The sequence below is a fragment of the Diaporthe batatas genome, assembly GCF_019321695.1.
Source record: "Diaporthe batatas strain CRI 302-4 chromosome Unknown Contig00001, whole genome shotgun sequence".
Lineage (NCBI taxonomy): Eukaryota > Fungi > Ascomycota > Sordariomycetes > Diaporthales > Diaporthaceae > Diaporthe > Diaporthe batatas.
In genome coordinates, this window is record NW_025408548.1 from 2,725,209 (window position 1) to 2,742,039 (window position 16,831).

The 16,831-nt window shown below is 51.9% G+C and overlaps 6 protein-coding genes across 6 annotated transcripts; 4 read left to right on the top strand and 2 right to left on the bottom strand.

Annotated features, from left to right (window-relative positions):
• The first annotated feature begins 674 nt into the window (after positions 1–674).
• KVR01_000173 (uncharacterized protein) lies at positions 675–1,972 on the top strand. Its single transcript, XM_044781226.1, has one exon. The coding sequence runs from the start codon at positions 900–902 to the stop codon at positions 1,758–1,760; it is 861 nt and encodes a 286-aa protein (XP_044650122.1). The 5' UTR covers positions 675–899; the 3' UTR covers positions 1,761–1,972.
• A 133-nt stretch (positions 1,973–2,105) lies between these two features.
• On the bottom strand, positions 2,106–3,083 carry KVR01_000480 (uncharacterized protein; the record flags this gene model as incomplete). The annotated part of the gene is made up of 1 exon (XM_044794740.1): positions 2,106–3,083. One exon carries the CDS (start codon positions 3,081–3,083, stop codon positions 2,106–2,108), a length of 978 nt encoding a protein of 325 aa, XP_044650429.1.
• Positions 3,084–6,423: 3,340 nt separating this feature from the next.
• KVR01_000332 (uncharacterized protein) lies at positions 6,424–9,595 on the top strand. Its single transcript, XM_044784406.1, has 3 exons — positions 6,424–6,624; positions 6,712–8,375; positions 8,450–9,595. The coding sequence occupies exons 1-3, from the start codon at positions 6,540–6,542 to the stop codon at positions 8,798–8,800; spliced, it is 2,100 nt and encodes a 699-aa protein (XP_044650281.1). The 5' UTR covers positions 6,424–6,539; the 3' UTR covers positions 8,801–9,595.
• Positions 9,596–10,151: 556 nt separating this feature from the next.
• KVR01_000210 (uncharacterized protein) lies at positions 10,152–11,646 on the top strand. The gene is made up of 2 exons (XM_044790598.1): positions 10,152–11,019; positions 11,093–11,646. The coding sequence occupies exon 1, from the start codon at positions 10,513–10,515 to the stop codon at positions 10,978–10,980; it is 468 nt and encodes a 155-aa protein (XP_044650159.1). The 5' UTR covers positions 10,152–10,512; the 3' UTR covers positions 10,981–11,019; positions 11,093–11,646.
• A 1,727-nt stretch (positions 11,647–13,373) lies between these two features.
• Positions 13,374–14,597, top strand: KVR01_000945 (uncharacterized protein; the record flags this gene model as incomplete). Its single annotated transcript, XM_044791953.1, has 1 exon — positions 13,374–14,597. The coding sequence occupies one exon, from the start codon at positions 13,374–13,376 to the stop codon at positions 14,595–14,597; it is 1,224 nt and encodes a 407-aa protein (XP_044650894.1).
• Positions 14,598–15,879: 1,282 nt separating this feature from the next.
• Positions 15,880–16,806, bottom strand: KVR01_000660 (uncharacterized protein; the record flags this gene model as incomplete). Its single annotated transcript, XM_044782154.1, has 2 exons — positions 15,880–16,709; positions 16,779–16,806. The coding sequence occupies 2 exons, from the start codon at positions 16,804–16,806 to the stop codon at positions 15,880–15,882; spliced, it is 858 nt and encodes a 285-aa protein (XP_044650609.1).
• Positions 16,807–16,831: the final 25 nt, after the last annotated feature.

Below are 16,831 nucleotides of genomic sequence, written 5' to 3' on the forward strand. Positions count from 1 at the left end.
ATTTTAATTAGAAATATTAATTAACTTAACTATTAAAACCTTTTAAAAGCTTAAAATTTATTTATAATAATAAATTAGGTTATTAATAGTACTAATTAGGTTTAAAAAAGTTAAAATATTACTAATTAAGATAAGTAAAAGCTAAATAATTTTTTAAGAAGATTATATAATTAAAGGATAAAAATATCTATTTAAATACTTTTATAAAAACTTAAATTTTATAAATATTAATAGGTTATAAAAGATTTAAATAAGGTCTTTTATAAAATAAATAGGGCTATAAGTAGAATTATATTATAATTTTTATATTAATAACTTCTTTAAATATAAAAACTATATATATTAAAAATAATTAGCTTAAATATTTATAAGTTTTATTAAAATAAGCTTAAAAAAAAGATTTATTTTTAAATTAAATTTTTAATATAAGAATTAAGTAAGTTGTAATTATTTAAAGTTTTATAGTTATAATTATAAGTATATTCGAGAGGGGGGGGTGTCCGGGAACCTGATGACGTACTCTATAAATATAAACGTTGCATCTAAACTCCGGCTCGACGTCCGCCCGCCTGTGAACCCCGGAGCCAAACCCCTGGCCGGGCCCTCAACTCCGCCCCGGCCCCACTCTTATGATGCGAAGCTTCCGCAACAACATTGATAATCTGGACAGTGAGACGAGGTGCAACCCGAGAGGAATATATTAATACACGACAAAGCAGACCCATTTTCCAAGTTGCAATTCAAAACCTTAAAACGTCTCACTGGGTTGTGACAGCCCAGTTTTACGCATACAACCTGCTGTTATCCTTCCTGCGTCACATCTTTTCCAAGGTTGAGAAGCATCAACTACAGGGATACTGTATTCCCACCTGGGCAGCCTTCCGCATAGCTTCACTGGCATGGCATCAGAAAAAACAAATTACTCACAAGGCTATTCAAAAGCCGCCGTCGCCAGCCATGCCTCTCGGACAATCGAGTCAGATGCCAGCTTCTTGATTCCCCACCTGCGAGCCACCGACCGTATCCTCGACGTGGGTTGCGGCCCCGGAACCATCACGGTGGGCTTTGGAGCCGTTGCCACAGATGGCAGCGTCATCGGCATCGATATCTCCGAAGAGGTCCTTGGGCTAGCCCAGGAGACGCTCGAGAAAGCAAAGAAGAAATCACAGGAGTCTTCCAGCCCCCTGGCGCCTATCACATTCCAGAAAGCGGACCTCCTCGCGGGGCTTCCCTTCCCCGACAACACCTTCGACGTCGTCTTCAACTCGCAGCTCTTTCCCCACCTCCCCACCCATGACATGAGGTTCAAAGCCATCAGTGAGATGCGCCGCGTGCTGAAGCCTGGCGGCATCCAGGCCTCGCGCGACGTGGCGGAGCTCCACTTCTACCCCCGTCTCTACGACCTCGACAGGCTCTGGGCGGCCAAGACGGCAAAGGTGTACGGACACGGCGACGACGGCGCTCATTTCCCCGGCGGCGATATGCCCGCACTGTTCCGCGAGGTGGGCTTCGACGCTGCCGCTGGAAAGGTCAAGGTCGGCGCCGGTACCACCGTCCACGCCGGCAGGGAGACGCGAAACTGGTATGTGTCTACAAACCTGGAGAAGCTGGAGCCGGGAAACTCTTTCCGAGAGAGCTGGTTAGGCGTGGGAATCACAGATGAGGAGATTCAGGAGGTGAGGGATGCTCTCGAGAAATGGGGCAAGGATGATGATGCGTGGTATGTTGCGCTTCAAGCTGAGATACTGGGATGGAAATGAACAAAGTTGGTGTCCCCGAGACGCCTCCGTGGAGGACTTTAGTACTTCTGGCTTCTTCAAAAGTTTTGATACTTCTCATAAGTCGCTACTAAATTTATACAGTGGTGGCGCGATAATGCCCTGGTGGTTATGAGCCATAGTTTCGGCCTACACCATGTGATTGCGCGTTGTTTGCTGACGTAGTTTCTAGCCATTCAAAACTTTGTTGTAAATCCGCTGTGCTGTTGCGCCTTTCTCCCTTCTCAGGATCCTATATAACGTTATGACAGACCAACCGTACGTCAGACATAACGTGGCCTGTCCTACCAATCATGCCCCAAATCCTGATGATCGCCGTCGCAATGTTTAAAATTCAAAGTGCAGAAACTGCCCATTCTTTTTGAAAGACGGCAACAACGATATGAGCGGTGTCCAACCCCCAAACATAGGAGGATACCGTTTCCCAAACCAGCCCGTACCCATATAATCATGAACAAATACCCTATGCCTGAGGACCAGGCGGCTGTCCAGTTTGCTTATGTCGTTTGCATCGTCAACACCCCACCGTAGGCGGGCCTCGCTGTTGCGGAAAGCTTCCAAAAGTGATGTGAATACCACAGAGACGGACCCAATGGTGTCGCAGAGGATATTTCCGTGTGTGAAATGTCCCAGAACCCGCTTTATTAATTTTATAGCCTTGTCGGGTTCCAGATAATAGAGAAGCCCTTCCATGATGATCAACGTCGGGCGATCGTTCGGTATGTCGCGGAGCCAATCTTCGCCCTCGTCCGCAATGTTTGCTGTCAATAGATTGTAATATTCGCTTTCCGCATCTCCCATTAGACGTTTTCTTAGTCCCGTGACTCTGGGCCGGTCCACGTCGATCCATCTAACCTCCCTCCCAAGCTTGAGGCGTTCATATCTGCTGTCCAGGCCACACGCTAGTTGTAGCACGAGGACATCCTCGTACTGATGCTGGTCCAGAAAATTTTGGGCCCAGTTGTCGATCTGTTTTGACCTGCCGCAGATGTACTGTATATATGAAGAATCGAGTTGGAAGAGGCTTCGTGACAGATCGAAGTTGATCTTGTTTAATAATTCCGCGGCATGATGGTCTCTCAGAATCGGGTTCTCGGATGCAGCGTCTCTCACACGCAGATACCAGACCAGAAGCAGTGTTTCCTCTTCGGGGTCCAGTTGGATCTCGCCTTCTTTGGTATCGCTCGAGCGGCTGCTTGTACTTGTGCTGGTAGCTAAGGACGACACATGACCTCTGCTGAGTGGCTTGACGATCGTTGGTGGAGATGTCTCCGATAAGGTACTCGGCGTGAGTGGTGTATCCATTGTGAACATCGGGCAGGCGCCCATAAGCAACTTCAGGGTGGGAGAACAGACCTGCGCGGTATGATGAGTTGAAGACAGCAGCAGAAAACAAGGCAGAGAGCAAGATACAAGTCGGTGGATCCCGACTGCCGTTCGAACAGTTGAATGATAACCTTCCTAGATTACTATCATGCTGTCCTAATGTTTGGTCGTTAACCGCGTGGAAGCCCTGTGACTCCACACGCAAGCTGACCCCTTTTCGGACCCATTCAGTTGCCTCGCACCGAAGTTTGCTCCTTCTGTCTGCTTTTAGATGGGCCGTTCCCTCGGGAGATACTCGCTTTGTTACGTTTTATTGCTGCTGCCGCGACCCAAGAGAACGGATGGCCGAAGCAGTCGTGGCTTGGGGGGCATGAGCGTCTAGCCGACGGGGAATGTGAGGGCTACGCAGAGATCAGCACCCACTCATCCCACAATTCTGTCATATGCAGCCGGTCCCACAAGCACCTGCATGGCGCCATGCTCCGCAGGTTGGGCGTCGATCCGAAGACGTGCTAAGCCGTTACGGTCTGACCCCAGTTCCTCGGCCTCGCGTCACGGCAGGGTGTGGGTGAGGCTCTCATGCCTCCCCTGCACGACTGCCGGAGTGGACATGACTGTACCAACAATGACAGGTAAAAGAAATATCAAAGAACGACACAACAATCTCTTGGAACTCGTAACGGCGCAAAAAAATTCTCATCTACCACTTGACATTTATTGCGGCCCAATCTAAGTTACTACCGGACTGTCCCCGAAGCCAGATTCAGCCAGTGTGTGGGGCTCGTGGTTGATCTTGCCTGACGGACTTGTCGTCTTTCTACGAGCAGCAAGATCTGGATCGGCATTTGCATTTGAAAATTGGTCCGAGCTGTCATGCGATGGAGCTCCTTATTATGATGTAGGACCACGATGCGTGTGACCAGACCGACCTGATATCCGTCGATGCCCATCGTCCCTCGTTCTCACACGGCTGCTGGACGCGAAGCAGCAAATCCTCGCTGGCTCTCCCGGACTGCTTCTATCATGGGGCTTGCCGTTTCGACCCGCCCTGTCGGATTCCTGCTCGCAAAGACCACCTGCAACAGGAGTTCCAGTTCGGGAGTCTAATCTACAAAAGTGGACTCTGAATGGCGCGGCCTCGGGCCTTGGGTTCACAGATTAGCCTGCGCTGTGGGCAGGCGTAGGTGGCTGATTAGTTATCTTGCTCTGGAAGGATTGCCAAGAATATGGCATGTGGCCCAGATGGAACGTGGGATTCGACCAAAGTGGTCCGCTACTGGGATGCCCAGTCTTTGGCTGATCCACAACGAAGCCACGGCCGGTTTTCACGAGCTGCGAAGATCGGCGGTTCGGTACGTGGAATGATCTGCCTGAACGATTGATACAAATGTGCAGATTGCGGGACTTATTGTGGCCCATGAGCTTTATATGAGCAACGAATTCCCACAGCAAGCCATGGAGTGGTATCACTAACGTGCAACTTTGATGCGGCGAACAACTCCGAGTCTAGACTCGCGGAGACGACCCGCATTCTGCCTGAGCAGCAGCCACGAAAACCGAACATGGAGACCTGGCCGTTCTCGCACACGCGACAGGGCCACCTGCTGTACAAATGCTGTTGAGAAGGTTGTCTACATATGCGGCAATAATCTAGTGGCGGTCTTTTGGAAATGATTCGCCACTAGCAGCAAGTCTTGCACAAGTGAGTCTGGATGTGCAGCTTTTGCCAAGGATTGAGGGGATAGATGCAACCAAACAATCCAGGTACTTGGGCTGTATTATTAGTCTCCGTCGTCACCGCAGGACTGACCTGTGATACTATGCAAGGACTATGCTAGTAGGGCTTTCCACTCGACAGATCCCCCAGACTTGCAGGGAGGGAGCACAGTTGGATCACTGGTCTCCCATTTCATGATGCATGCGCTTTTTACCTGGCATGGTTGAGACAAAGGATATCCGACGCGAGCTGCAATAGTCAAATATCAAGAGACCTCAGGAAGCTTGGCACAGTTTCAAGCCCTGCGTAGCTACATAGTCATTTACGACAACGAACACCACCTGGTCGGGATCAACCTCGCTTGCTGTTGCTTGCTATCAATATTGCCCAAATGATCGAGTTCAGCATGATACATAGTATCTCATCGATAAGCTCAAGTCAACTTTTTTTGTTCCTGTTTTTGAGATGAATGCGTGCATAAACAAAGATTTGTACCTAGGTATCTCAACAACTAGTACTCATCGCAAGGCGTAACTATGTCCCTCATTCCGAATATCTGGGTTTCCAATATCCGCATGTGCTGAATAATCGCTTGTTATCGGATGCAGACAGCTTCAGCTTGCAAGCCGCACACTTCCTCGGGGGAAAAAATGCTTTTTGCGTGTGGTTACACCTGAAAATAAAACCGACTGCTGTGTGTCCTGCCCTGTCCGTGGCAAACTTATGGATCTTAGTTCCAAACACAGGATCACAGACTCTGATCGTCTTGGTCATATACAGTCTATCCAAGCAATTCACAGACCTATAGGTTTGGAATGTTAAGGTATTGCCCAGCTCATACACAATATGAGTGCCCGCCGAAAGAGGTAGAATGCAAGACTACAGCTGCATCCAAACATGGCTCAGCAGGCTTGGCATCCATGGATCGTAGTGCGCATAAGCGCCCAGGTGCCGTCGTGTGAGTCGCTGCGACATTCATAGTTGCCCATCGATAGAAGGTGATGCTGTAGAGCTTTGCGCAATCATGCAGACACCCGCAGGCCGCGGGGGTGTGGTCGCCGTCGGCGTGCAGAAAGCAGAGCCCGCCGGCCGCAGGGCCACCGGCCTGAATAGCCATGCGGGAGCAGCCGATGAAACGAGTCGCCAATTGCCCGATTTGCGCCGCCATCGGGGCCCGGCATGCCATGGCGTCAACTGGTGCCATGCCTGCGCGCGACTAATAACCTTGAAGTAAGGCAAATCGACTTTGTTAGTGGTTTTGCTACATGTGCGCTGGACTAGGCCAAAGCAGAAGACGTTGCATCTAGAGGATCATCGGGCTTAGCATCAATAATCGGATGTATACACGGGGTTGATCTCGAGCGACTCATGTTGTTCACTATTTTTGCATATCTGGGCATTATCTGGGCACTCACTTTGCTGCTGCAGATGCTCGAGTAATAGCAGCCTCTCAGTGCGCCATGTGGCTATTCACCGCCGCTGGCCTGCGGCCCGATTTGCCAGCTACCTAAGTACCTAGGTAGGTACCTGGGTACTTTTTTTTTTTTGGGCTGCAGCTAGTCTAGTCTAGGCCCAGCACAGCACAGCAGAGTTCTTGGGAGACTTGAATACAATTCCTGTCAAAAGCCTCAACAACCCTCGTCCACGTCCACGCCCGTCCCTCATGTTCGCGACCGCGTCCAAGTGCGAGCTGCGGTCTCCAGGCCAACGACGCCATCATGCCCGAATCCGCCATCAGTCTCGATGTCGATGACATCAAGGAGTGGCGCTCAATCGTCACTTTGATCGTCTTCGTCTTCACCAGTAAGCCAGCCCACCCTTTGTGCAGTCCTCAACCCCCGGGAGAGAGGATATTGGTGTCGAATGGGACGAGCTCATAGCTTTCTGCAGACCTTGCTGTCCTCTTCCCCTTCGACGTGCCTGTGTACCTGCCCAGGCTGCTGGTTGATGGCCTCTCTGGGCTTCTGCTCCGCCTGCGCGTCATCCCGCCAAAAGACGCCCAACACGGACTGGAGGACTACGCAATGGGCAAGCCCAAGGCCTTTACACGGCTGTTGCTGCCAATCAACTTCCTGACTGCGCCTATCATAGCCGATCTGTTTCTGCTTGCCATTCTCGCCATCGGCCGCGAGGAGGTGGCAGCGGGGACTATTGGCGCCCACCACATCAACCCCATCGACATTATGGTTTTCTTCATCACCCTGGCCTATATCGCCATCTCCATCGATGCCTCGGGCCTGATCAGGTATTTGGCGTTCAAGGTCCTGCAGTGGGGTGGCAAGGCCGGTCACAAGCTGTTCTTCTACCTCTACACCTTCTTCTTCGCCCTCGGCTCATTCATCGGCAATGACCCTATTATTCTCTCTGGCACTCCGTTCTTGGCATATATGACGCGCGTGTCGAGTAACATCGAGCATCCGAGGGCCTGGATTCATACTCAATTCGCTATCGCTAATGTCGCGTCCGCTATTCTCGTCTCCTCCAACCCGACCAATCTCGTGCTTGCTGGCGCGTTCCAGGTCAAGTTTGTCGAGTATACGGCCAACATGATCGTCCCGGTTATCTTCACAGCCATCCTCTTGTTCCCCTGCCTCCTTTATGGTGTTTTCCGGAAGGACAGCTTGGTGCCAAAATCAATCACTATGCACGAGCTACCCGAGGACCACCAGGGCAGGAAGGCAGTCAACCCGAATATCCCCTTCGCCAGAGGCAACCCTGAGGATCAGGAAGATGAGGACAAGAAACTTCTCGAGCTGGAGGAAATCCTGAACCCGTTCCTTGACAAGCCTAGCGCGGCGTTCGGTGCAGTCATAATGGCTGCCACGCTCGTCACTGTGCTGGTCCTGAACGCGGTGAGCTCAGGTGGTGAGGAGCGCCCTGTCTTTTGGGTCACACTCCCAGCAGCCTTCGTCATGTTCTGCTGGGACGTCGCATATGGCTGGATCCACCGCACCAAGACCCGCGAGATAGCGAGAAGAGGGCGAGAGGAGGCTGAGACGGCGAGAGCAGAGCGACTACTGAGGGGCCAGGAGGCATCCGGCATGGATGGGGATCAGAAACGGCGCCTGAGCTCAAGCCAGGACACGAACTCGGCGGCATTGAACTCTGAGGAGGCCCCATCTCAAGACCGAGATCGTGGCGTTGAAGGTGTGGAAATTGCGCCGGCGGCTTCCCAACCAGGCGAGATCAACGAGAAGCCCGATCCACTTAAAATGAATCCAGGAATGGGAAGAAACGGCGGAAACGAGCCTGTCAGTGAGAAGAAGAGCCTGGCCGCTGTCCGAGCTCACGAGGCACACCCACGCACACTTGCATCGGCCTCGGACGATGCGCACTACTGGTGTAGAGAGACCTTCCCTACTGCCACGACCGTCTTCTCGCTTCTCCCCTTTGCGCTTGTTCCGTTTGCCTTCGCCATGTTCATTCTGGTAGAGGCGCTCGTCACCAAGGGCTGGGTGCCGGTGTTCGCATATGGATGGGACCACTGGGTCAACAAGACAGGAGTTGTTGGAGCGATTGGAGGAATGGGTTTTCTGTCTGTGATTCTGTGCAACGTAAGTCTGTCATCTGGGGTGGAGAGCAAGCAAGTCTATGGACTACATCTTGGGCATATGCTGACTTGCATCAGTTCGCGGGCACCAACATTGGCACAACCATCCTCTTATCCCGGGTGATTCAAGCGTGGGCACAAATCCACACCGAGAATGGCATTCCCATCTCCGACCGGACGTTCTGGGCCACCGTGTACGCCATGGCACTGGGTGTCAATTACGGGGCCTTCAGCACGGCCTTCAGTGCATCCCTCGCCGGCATGCTGTGGCGGGACATTCTTGCCAGGAAGAACATCTACGTCCGGCAGCGGGAGTTCGCCCGCATCAACTTCCCCATCATTGCCATATCCATGATAATAGGCTCTGTGATCCTGATTGGGGAAGTATACATAATGAGGAGTGATACCAGGCCGTACAGCCTGGGATGACGCTTTCCGACCTTTTCAAGCAGATACATCACTGCTGTATTGGTCTCGATGCTGTCGCATTTAGGCTTTCCCTTTGGGGAGACCCTGTACTGATACGGGAATACCTCCCTGGAGGAAGACGGCGTCATTTGTTTGATCCGAGAGGGCAGGATACCCAACTCAACTGGACTTGCTTGATCACGGCGTTTGGCGTTTAAAACCACATATATACCAATAGCGTCATGCCGTGGACTTGCCAAAAATATGAGCAAGACAAGCTTCGCTCCGGCAGCAGAGCAACAAGGACGGACTGCATTAATTTGGCGCTTTGAGGAAGTCAAGGAAACGACACCGTTGGATGCCCAGGTGCTTCCAACTCGCAGGACGAGGAGCAGACACCTTGGGGCCAGCATTTAAGACTATAAATTAACTGCATGTGACTAGATACATTGCTGTGAATTTGATTACCTGAAATATATGTACTGTACTGGTACATTTGCCCCTGATGCCTCTTCTATTTCAATCACTCTAGGGTGTTTTCCAGAAGAACTTGGAACATTCCTGGGCAGGTAGGGATCTTGCAACCAAACCCCACGATGTTACATGGTTGATCGCCGTGCCGTGACTGTGGTTTATACGTGAAACCGCTAACCTACATTGGTGGCTCATGATGATTGTTGGACATACCCTTATGTATCGAATTTCGGCATTGAGATCCCAGTCTACAGGTAATAACAGCCCACAGCCTGGCTTTGACTGCCCGATATGCCTGGGTGAGAGACACATTTTTTGAAACCACTTGGAATCCCGTTGCCGGTTGCAGACCTGCTGGGACCTGCTGGGATCCCAAGAGTCGGGACGGGGGAGGAGCATCACTTATGAGTCCCCACTTGAGTTGAGTGATGAGGCCTCCTTGAACCGCTCGGATACGTACCTAGGTACCCAACTATTTGCAACCTCGTTACCACCAGAGAATGCCTCGGGCGGGGTTCAGCACAGAACAGACAAATCAGGTGTATCGTCATCGGGTGGTGGCGCATTGGAGTTGAGAGTGTGGCGGAGACTCTGGAGTCCCCAGCACTTGATGAAAGGAGGTCGGGTTGCCGAGGTTCCCGCTCTCTGTCGTCGCAGCCGCTCCGAATGTGGTAAGTCAGTGCCGAGAACAAAGCCGTCAAGCGGTCATTTCCCCGGCCCAGACCCGGACAGTGGATCGGGGGGCGACGAATTGGTCCAAATTGCGTCAAGAGCTTATCGGCTAGGGACTTTGCGATCCCCACTGGGGAAGCTCCCTTCCACGGCGCAATTTCAATAAAGATCGGCGGTCGGCCGAGCGTTTCAGCCCCAGTTTCCATCTCGGGCAACTATTTTCCCAAATAATGAACGGGCACAAGCACAACCAAACAATGAAAGTGAAGATGTTATATGAGCGAGGCGGGAAATGGGACCACCCCCTATGTTGGAGGCCGCGTTTGCACCCGTCCGATCCTCGCCAGTGAATGAATAAAACGGAGGACTCACCCAATGGAGCAGCAGTGAATTGCCTGCTTGCTCTTGTGGCATCAATGCTGCACAGTTTGTTTCTTCACAGCGAACCGATCTTCGAATTATATAACCTTTTAATCACTTACCTTAAAACCTAATTGACCACGAGCGATCTACAAACACTCGACGACTACTAGCACCTGTACACCTCGTCCATCAACCCCCTGCTACGCCACGACTCGCTCGCCACCATGACCACCACAATGGCCGCACCCACCATGGCGGAACAGCCACTCCCGCTCATCAGGGAGGACACCCCCATGGTCGAGAACCTAGAGACGCCCTTCTTCTGGCCCATCGCCTTCAAGAACACCTTCAAGCTGATCCAGCGCATCGTGACGGGCCAGATCGAGAACGACATGACGGCCGCCCGCAGCCTGCACGCCCTGGTGCGCAAGCAGCTCGCCGTCGCCGCCAAGGAGAACTTCCGCGAGACGGTGGCCCTCACCTACCCCGAGACAGGGGAGCAGGCCAACTTCGAGCTCATGATCGAGACGGTCATGCTGCGGACGCTCGTCGAGGGCGCGCCCCAGGACACCGACGCCCGCGAGGAGATGGCGGTGCTGGTGGAGAACTGGATCAGCCTGCCCGGCATGCAGGAGCCTACCGAGAAGTTCCTGAGGTACCTGCGGCCGAGGCTCTGGAAGGGGAGTGTGTGAGAGGGATGGCTGGTGGGAGTTTGGGAATAGGGATTGGAGGTATGCCCCAACGCAGCCTGGACTACCTACGTAATATCCTTTGACCAGCCTTGTTAACTAACCCTTTGAGCAGAGTGCATCATGATACCCGGCAGAAGATCTGTCACAAAACACAATGACCATCCCGGGACGCCCAGAAATGGTCTGGGAGGCCGGGCGAGTCGAATGAGACTATACCACATGCAATTAATTACCTAGGTACCTAGGTACCTAGATGTCTAGATACTCAGCAACACGCAGGCAAGAACTTCGAAAGAGGCACTTGCCAAGCTTGAGAGTTCGGAGAGCTTGCGTGAGCACCGATAGCAACAGTCACCAACACGATGAGGTCAGAGCCTTCCTGCCACCCGCGGACGGTAGTGGTGTCTGAAGTTGCCAGGGGCGGTTGTGTGGACGCGCCTGGCTGAAGGCTCTGGGTTGCTTTGAGCAGTGACTGGAGAAGTGAACGGTACCTGAACGGTACCTGAAAGCTGCAAAACGAGGAAGGAGGCCCCAGAGAAGCAATCCGTGATGGAACGAGCCGTTTGTCGCTGCACACGAAGTGTCAAGAGACGACAGAGGCAGACGCTGTTGGGAAGCAAGAGACTAAAATCCACCCGGGCAACGACAGATGGGCTCTCACAAAAGCACTTACTTAATTAGAGAACCTGCTAGCCCTGGCGGCAACAGTTACGTACCTGGACCAGTCTGCGCACATCCCCACCAATACACACATATTTCCCACTAAAAACATCGATTTTTACTCTAATAGATTTAATTTTATAAAAATATAAAGAATATAAACTAAATTTATAATAAATATTATAAAATTAAATAAAGTATATTTTAAATATTAAAATTCTTATTAAATTTTAAATACATTAAAATAATTAAAATAAAAAAGATTTTTAAAAATATACTTTTTATACTTTATTTTTTACTTTTTAAGAATTAAATTATATATTTCTAATTTAATATATATTAATAACTTTTATATAAATAAATTTATTTAAAATATATTAATATAAATCTTAAAAGTTCTTATTAATAAAACTCTTTAAAATTAATTATTTAAGATTTAATAAAAGTAGAGTAAATCCCTTACTTTTCTACTCCACTTATTTTAATTCTTTAATAATTAATTTTATAAATTTCTATTAATAGAAGCCTTTTATATTTATAAAAGTATAATATTAATTAATATTTTAAAGTTAAATTTATTATTATAATTAATTTAATTAACTTAAAAATTAATTTTTCTTTTTTAATTAAATAACTAATAAATAATATAGAAATTAATTAAAATAAATAGTATTATTATTAAAAAATTTATTTCTATATTAATATAATAAATATTACTTAAATAAAATTTTTTATAAAGTTTAAAAAAATACTTTTAACTATTAGTTTAATTTTTATTTTTATAGTAATTTTATATAATTAAATAGGTTAGGGTAAAAATTGACGTTTTTAGTGAGAAATATATATATGTTGGTGGGGATGTGTGCAGACCAGTCCAGGTACTTATTCAATTTATCAGTGCATTCTGCAAATCTTCATCATGATTCCAATTATACAAAATCCACCAGTTTTGGGCCCGTTAATGAGACGGAGTCAGCTCCAGTTCGTAGTTACTTGGATATGATGCTGTAGTCGTTTGTTTAATCACAAGGATTACTTTTGCGAAACCCACTTTCTTCTCCCGGCGCAATAGCTTCGCGTCAGAGTGAGACATGTCCTCTCTGCTGGATGTTCAGTTCAAACATTTCTCTACTTTAATAAGGCACATCACACGCAGGTTTGAGACAGTCCAATGCTAGTGGCCGAACGCGTTAGCAGCACTTGAGCATGTCAGAGTCATGTCGACATATGTAGTTTCAGTTCAGTCCTCTGGGCACTCAGGCACTTCCAACAGTACTCACAAGGGTGGTTGAGACCAGTCACTAGCAGCGCCTCCCCTATGACACAGGTATACTTTCTGTATTGAACGGTCCCAATGTGGGGAGGGACGATCGGCCTGTTAGTCGACTGGGTGGCAAGGGTACACGGCTTGCACGGGGCGTACATGCTGACTCAGCGTCCCCGCGATGCGAGACATGGGTGGTGGTCTAGTTGGAATGGAAATGGGATGGGATCTAGAAACGAAGCACCTCAGACTAACTCCTCAAGCTCTTATTAGCCATTTGGGACGCATTCTTTTCAATCCTTGGCACTGAACATCATCACCATACCCACCATACCCGTTGGTGCGCCCATCCATTTGCACGCCATTGCTATTGCTACCGATATCTCTACAGGAGTGTGCTCGTCTCTACTCGAGTGTTTGCCCCTCGGCTGAATACTGCGAGCAACGACTAGCAAACAAACAAACAAACATGGACGACCAATTCGGGGGCAGAACTGACGATGACTTGTTCGCCGACGAGTTCGAGCCGGTTGCCGAGCAAGAACCTCAGGTCTACTCTGAACCTCCCCCGGTGCCCGTCGCCGCCGACAAAGATGCGTCCGCAGCTGCGAGCCAAGCTTCCTCGACTGCGCCCACGTCGGTGGAGACCGGTGCAGCGCCCTCTGCGCATGCTCCCGCAGCAACAGCCGCCAACGAGGCAGCTCCTGCGGTGACAGCGTCGAGCGCCACACCTCCCAATGCGACAACAGCGCCCCCGCAGAAGTCGGGTCTGATGCAGTCGCGACATGCCCAACAGCCCCCAGCCTCGGCGCCACGCGCGCCGCGCAACCACCGCGGCAACAACCAGAACCAAAACAACCACAACCACGCGGCGGCGTCACCCAGCCCGTCAAGCCCTGCGCCGCCGTCCTCCTCGGCCAGGCACGACGCTCGACAGCACAAGTCCAACCCAACCTCAGACGCCCGCACCGGGTCCGGCGCGAACCCACGCACAAAGCTCACCGAGGCTGAGCTGGCCGAGAAGATGAGGAAGATGCGCATCCTCAACGAGGAGAAGACGCGCCGGTTCAAGACCGTCGAGGAGGATGAGCAGTCCCACGCAATGGCCATGGAGAAGGCGACCGCCGAGCAGCGCAAGCGCCGCCAGGAGGAGGCCGAGCGCCGGAGGAGAGAGGCCAGCGACAAGAAGCAGCTGGACGACGAGCGCGAGAAGAACAGGCAGCGAAAGCTCAACGCGCTGGGTGCCCGGGAGAGCAATTGGGACGAGGGCAAGGAGGAAAGGCTGGCGGAGGAGGACCGGAGGCGGGGCACATCTAACTTCAGGGGCGCAAACGGGGGCATCCGCGGCTCCGCAGGCGGCAGGGGCGGTGGTATCTCCGGCAGTCGCTTCGCCGACTCTGCCCCAGACACCGAGTTCATGTCTGGCCGCGGGGGACGAGGTGGCAGGGGCGGAAGAGGGAGAGGCGGCCGTGGTGATTATTCGGCCGCTTCACCATCGTCGCAAGCAGTCAAGAAGGAGCCCGTGCTCACCTCCGAGGAGTTCCCTGCGCTGCCGTCTGCCCCGGCTTCCAACAACAAGGTCTCTTCTGTCGCCAAGGCAGACCTCAACTTGCCGACGTCGCCGCTCGGGAAATGGGATGACGAGATGGCCGCGATGGATGCCAAGTCTGCTGCGGATGTGACCAAACCCTAGGCGGTTGTGCTATCTACAGCGATTGTACTGTTGAGAGCGGCTCTGCTATCCATGGAAGACCTCAACTCATCCGGCTCCTCTGCTCCTTCCGCCTCTTCCGCCTCTCTCGCCTCGCCCTACTCGCTCTACTCGCCGAGGTCGCCGTTGGACGACGGAATGGCGGCGACGGCTGCTGAGATTACCACTGCGATCACCACTGCGATCAAGGGACGGGTTGCTCCACGATGCAGGCGATGTCGATTCATCCTGCCTAGGGGCTTCTCCGGGTGTTCCCAGAAGTGCTCAAGGTGCACACACTCCTACCGAAACAGAGCCCCCGGCCAGTACAAATCTCCCAGCAGGTACAAAGTCTCCCATCGAGGACTCCCAAGAAAGTCCCCCGCCAAGAATGCCTCCGAGTTGGCTACGCCATAAAGAAGCCTACTCATGAGAATTTGGGACCAGCGGCAACCACGTACACCCCATCACGCATCTAGAGGCGCATTCTGGGCTAGTGGGCTTTTGTTCGACATCATAGTGACGGTCAGGCGCGCAGCGATTATGAAGCAACGAGTCCGGGATACCATAGCAATAAGGAGTGCCCAAAAGCGGATTGAATTTCAAGTAGATCAGATTTAAACGTAGAGGTTAATTCCACATGGAATTGTTCCAGACCGTACTTGTGTGGCATTGTGGTCGCGAAGGGCTTGAATGGCCCGTAAAATTCAGTGCAAACTTAAGTGTCTTTTCTTCCACTCGGAGTCTTGACGAGTCACGTCCATTCTTTGCACTTCCGTTGTCACCAGAGTGGAAAGCGGACGGGTTGTAGTGTTCGACTTGGCCGAGCCTGTCGTTCTTGAGTATAGTCCCTGCTGTGTCTTTGGTATCAAATTATGCAAGGCAAAAGCAATTCTCGATTTTCCCCGTCCGTACAGATTCCATAACGCCTCCAACACCGGAGCAAGGACAACGCCGCGCGCTCGACCAAGCACTGTCTTTGGCGCCCAATGACCCAACACACTCATAGAAGCACGCTCCACCTCCGTAGCCATGCTGCCATGCTGATGTTCGAGCACCCTAGCACGTGCCCATGTGAGGCGAATGTTCGTTGAGAAACCTCGTGGATTGCAACGAAAACCATCGCGTCGGCCGGTAGTGCTGTATGCGGCATGTTGGAGGGAAATTACCGCCCTGTTCGCTCGTGCCACCGGCAAGTCGTGACGCCCGCGGCCATCCAAAAGTCACGCTCGTCCCGGGCTTCGTTGAGCTACTCGTCGTAATCAGATTCTTTGAGCTGGCCATCCTACCAACCGCCACGGTAGCCTCTTCCCCGACCCCTGTACCCACCACCGCCGCCCCTTGGGCCTCGTGGGCCACGACCCCAGTCACCACCACCTCCCGGTCCGGTCGGCACGCCGCCCATCTCCATGTCGCCGCCGTCGCCCATCGGCATCGGCCGCGGCCTACCACGCATCTCCTTGGGAAAGCTGTCGAACGTCTTGCGCATCTGCGCGTACCCCAGGTGCATCTTCCCGTAAAAATGATCCGCCAACCTACGGTCGTTGTCCAACCGGGAGAGGTACGCGCCGCAGACGTCGCAGACCTGCAGCTTCTGGTGGCCCGAGGGCCCGGAGGTGTCGCTGAGGGCCTTGAGCTCCTTCTCGCGCTCGGCCTTTTGCTGCTGTGCCTGGCGGACCTTGAAGAACTCGTCGTACGCCCGGCCGACCTCGCCAAGCTCGCCCAGGATCTCCACCTCCAGCAGGCCGTTGTTAATCGTCGCCGAGAGGTCCGAGATGGACTTGAGGAGCACGTTGGTCTGGCGGATCTCGTCGGGCGTCTTCTCCAGCCGCCGCTGGGCCACGTCGATGCGCCGGTTGCACTCGTCGATGTACTTTTGCAGGTCCCGCAGGTAGTCGTGCTCGAAGCCGTAGCGTTTTCGTTCGGGCTCCGGGAGGGCCTCGTACTCGGCTTTCAGTGCTTCGGAGTGCACTTTTGGGCAGGGCCCGAGGTCCTGCTTCGTGTTCGTGAAGAGGTCGTGCGGGCAGGTCCCGGCGATGTAGGAGCGGCAGGCTTTGGGGTCGGTCAGAGAGATCTGGGAGGACCGGGCTGCCATGCCACCGCCCATAAGCTGCTCTGTAGAACCGTTAGTACCGTCTGGAGGGGCCGCGCGAACTTGAAGGGGGGGGGCGAGGAGCTGCATACCGAGCAGCTTTCTTTGCTCTGCTGCCATGGTGGGCTGTGGTTATCTTCCCTCC

Excerpts from the sequence above, each read along its gene's own strand:
- KVR01_000173 (XM_044781226.1), top strand. The coding sequence starts at position 900 with ATGGCATCAGAAAAAACAAATTACTCACAAGGCTATTCAAAAGCCGCC.
- KVR01_000210 (XM_044790598.1), top strand. The coding sequence starts at position 10,513 with ATGACCACCACAATGGCCGCACCCACCATGGCGGAACAGCCACTCCCG.
- KVR01_000332 (XM_044784406.1), top strand. The coding sequence starts at position 6,540 with ATGCCCGAATCCGCCATCAGTCTCGATGTCGATGACATCAAGGAGTGG. Across the intron at positions 6,625-6,711 it reads GATCGTCTTCGTCTTCACCA|ACCTTGCTGTCCTCTTCCCC; the intron begins GTAAGCCAGCCC and ends AGCTTTCTGCAG. Across the intron at positions 8,376-8,449 it reads TGTCTGTGATTCTGTGCAAC|TTCGCGGGCACCAACATTGG; the intron begins GTAAGTCTGTCA and ends GACTTGCATCAG.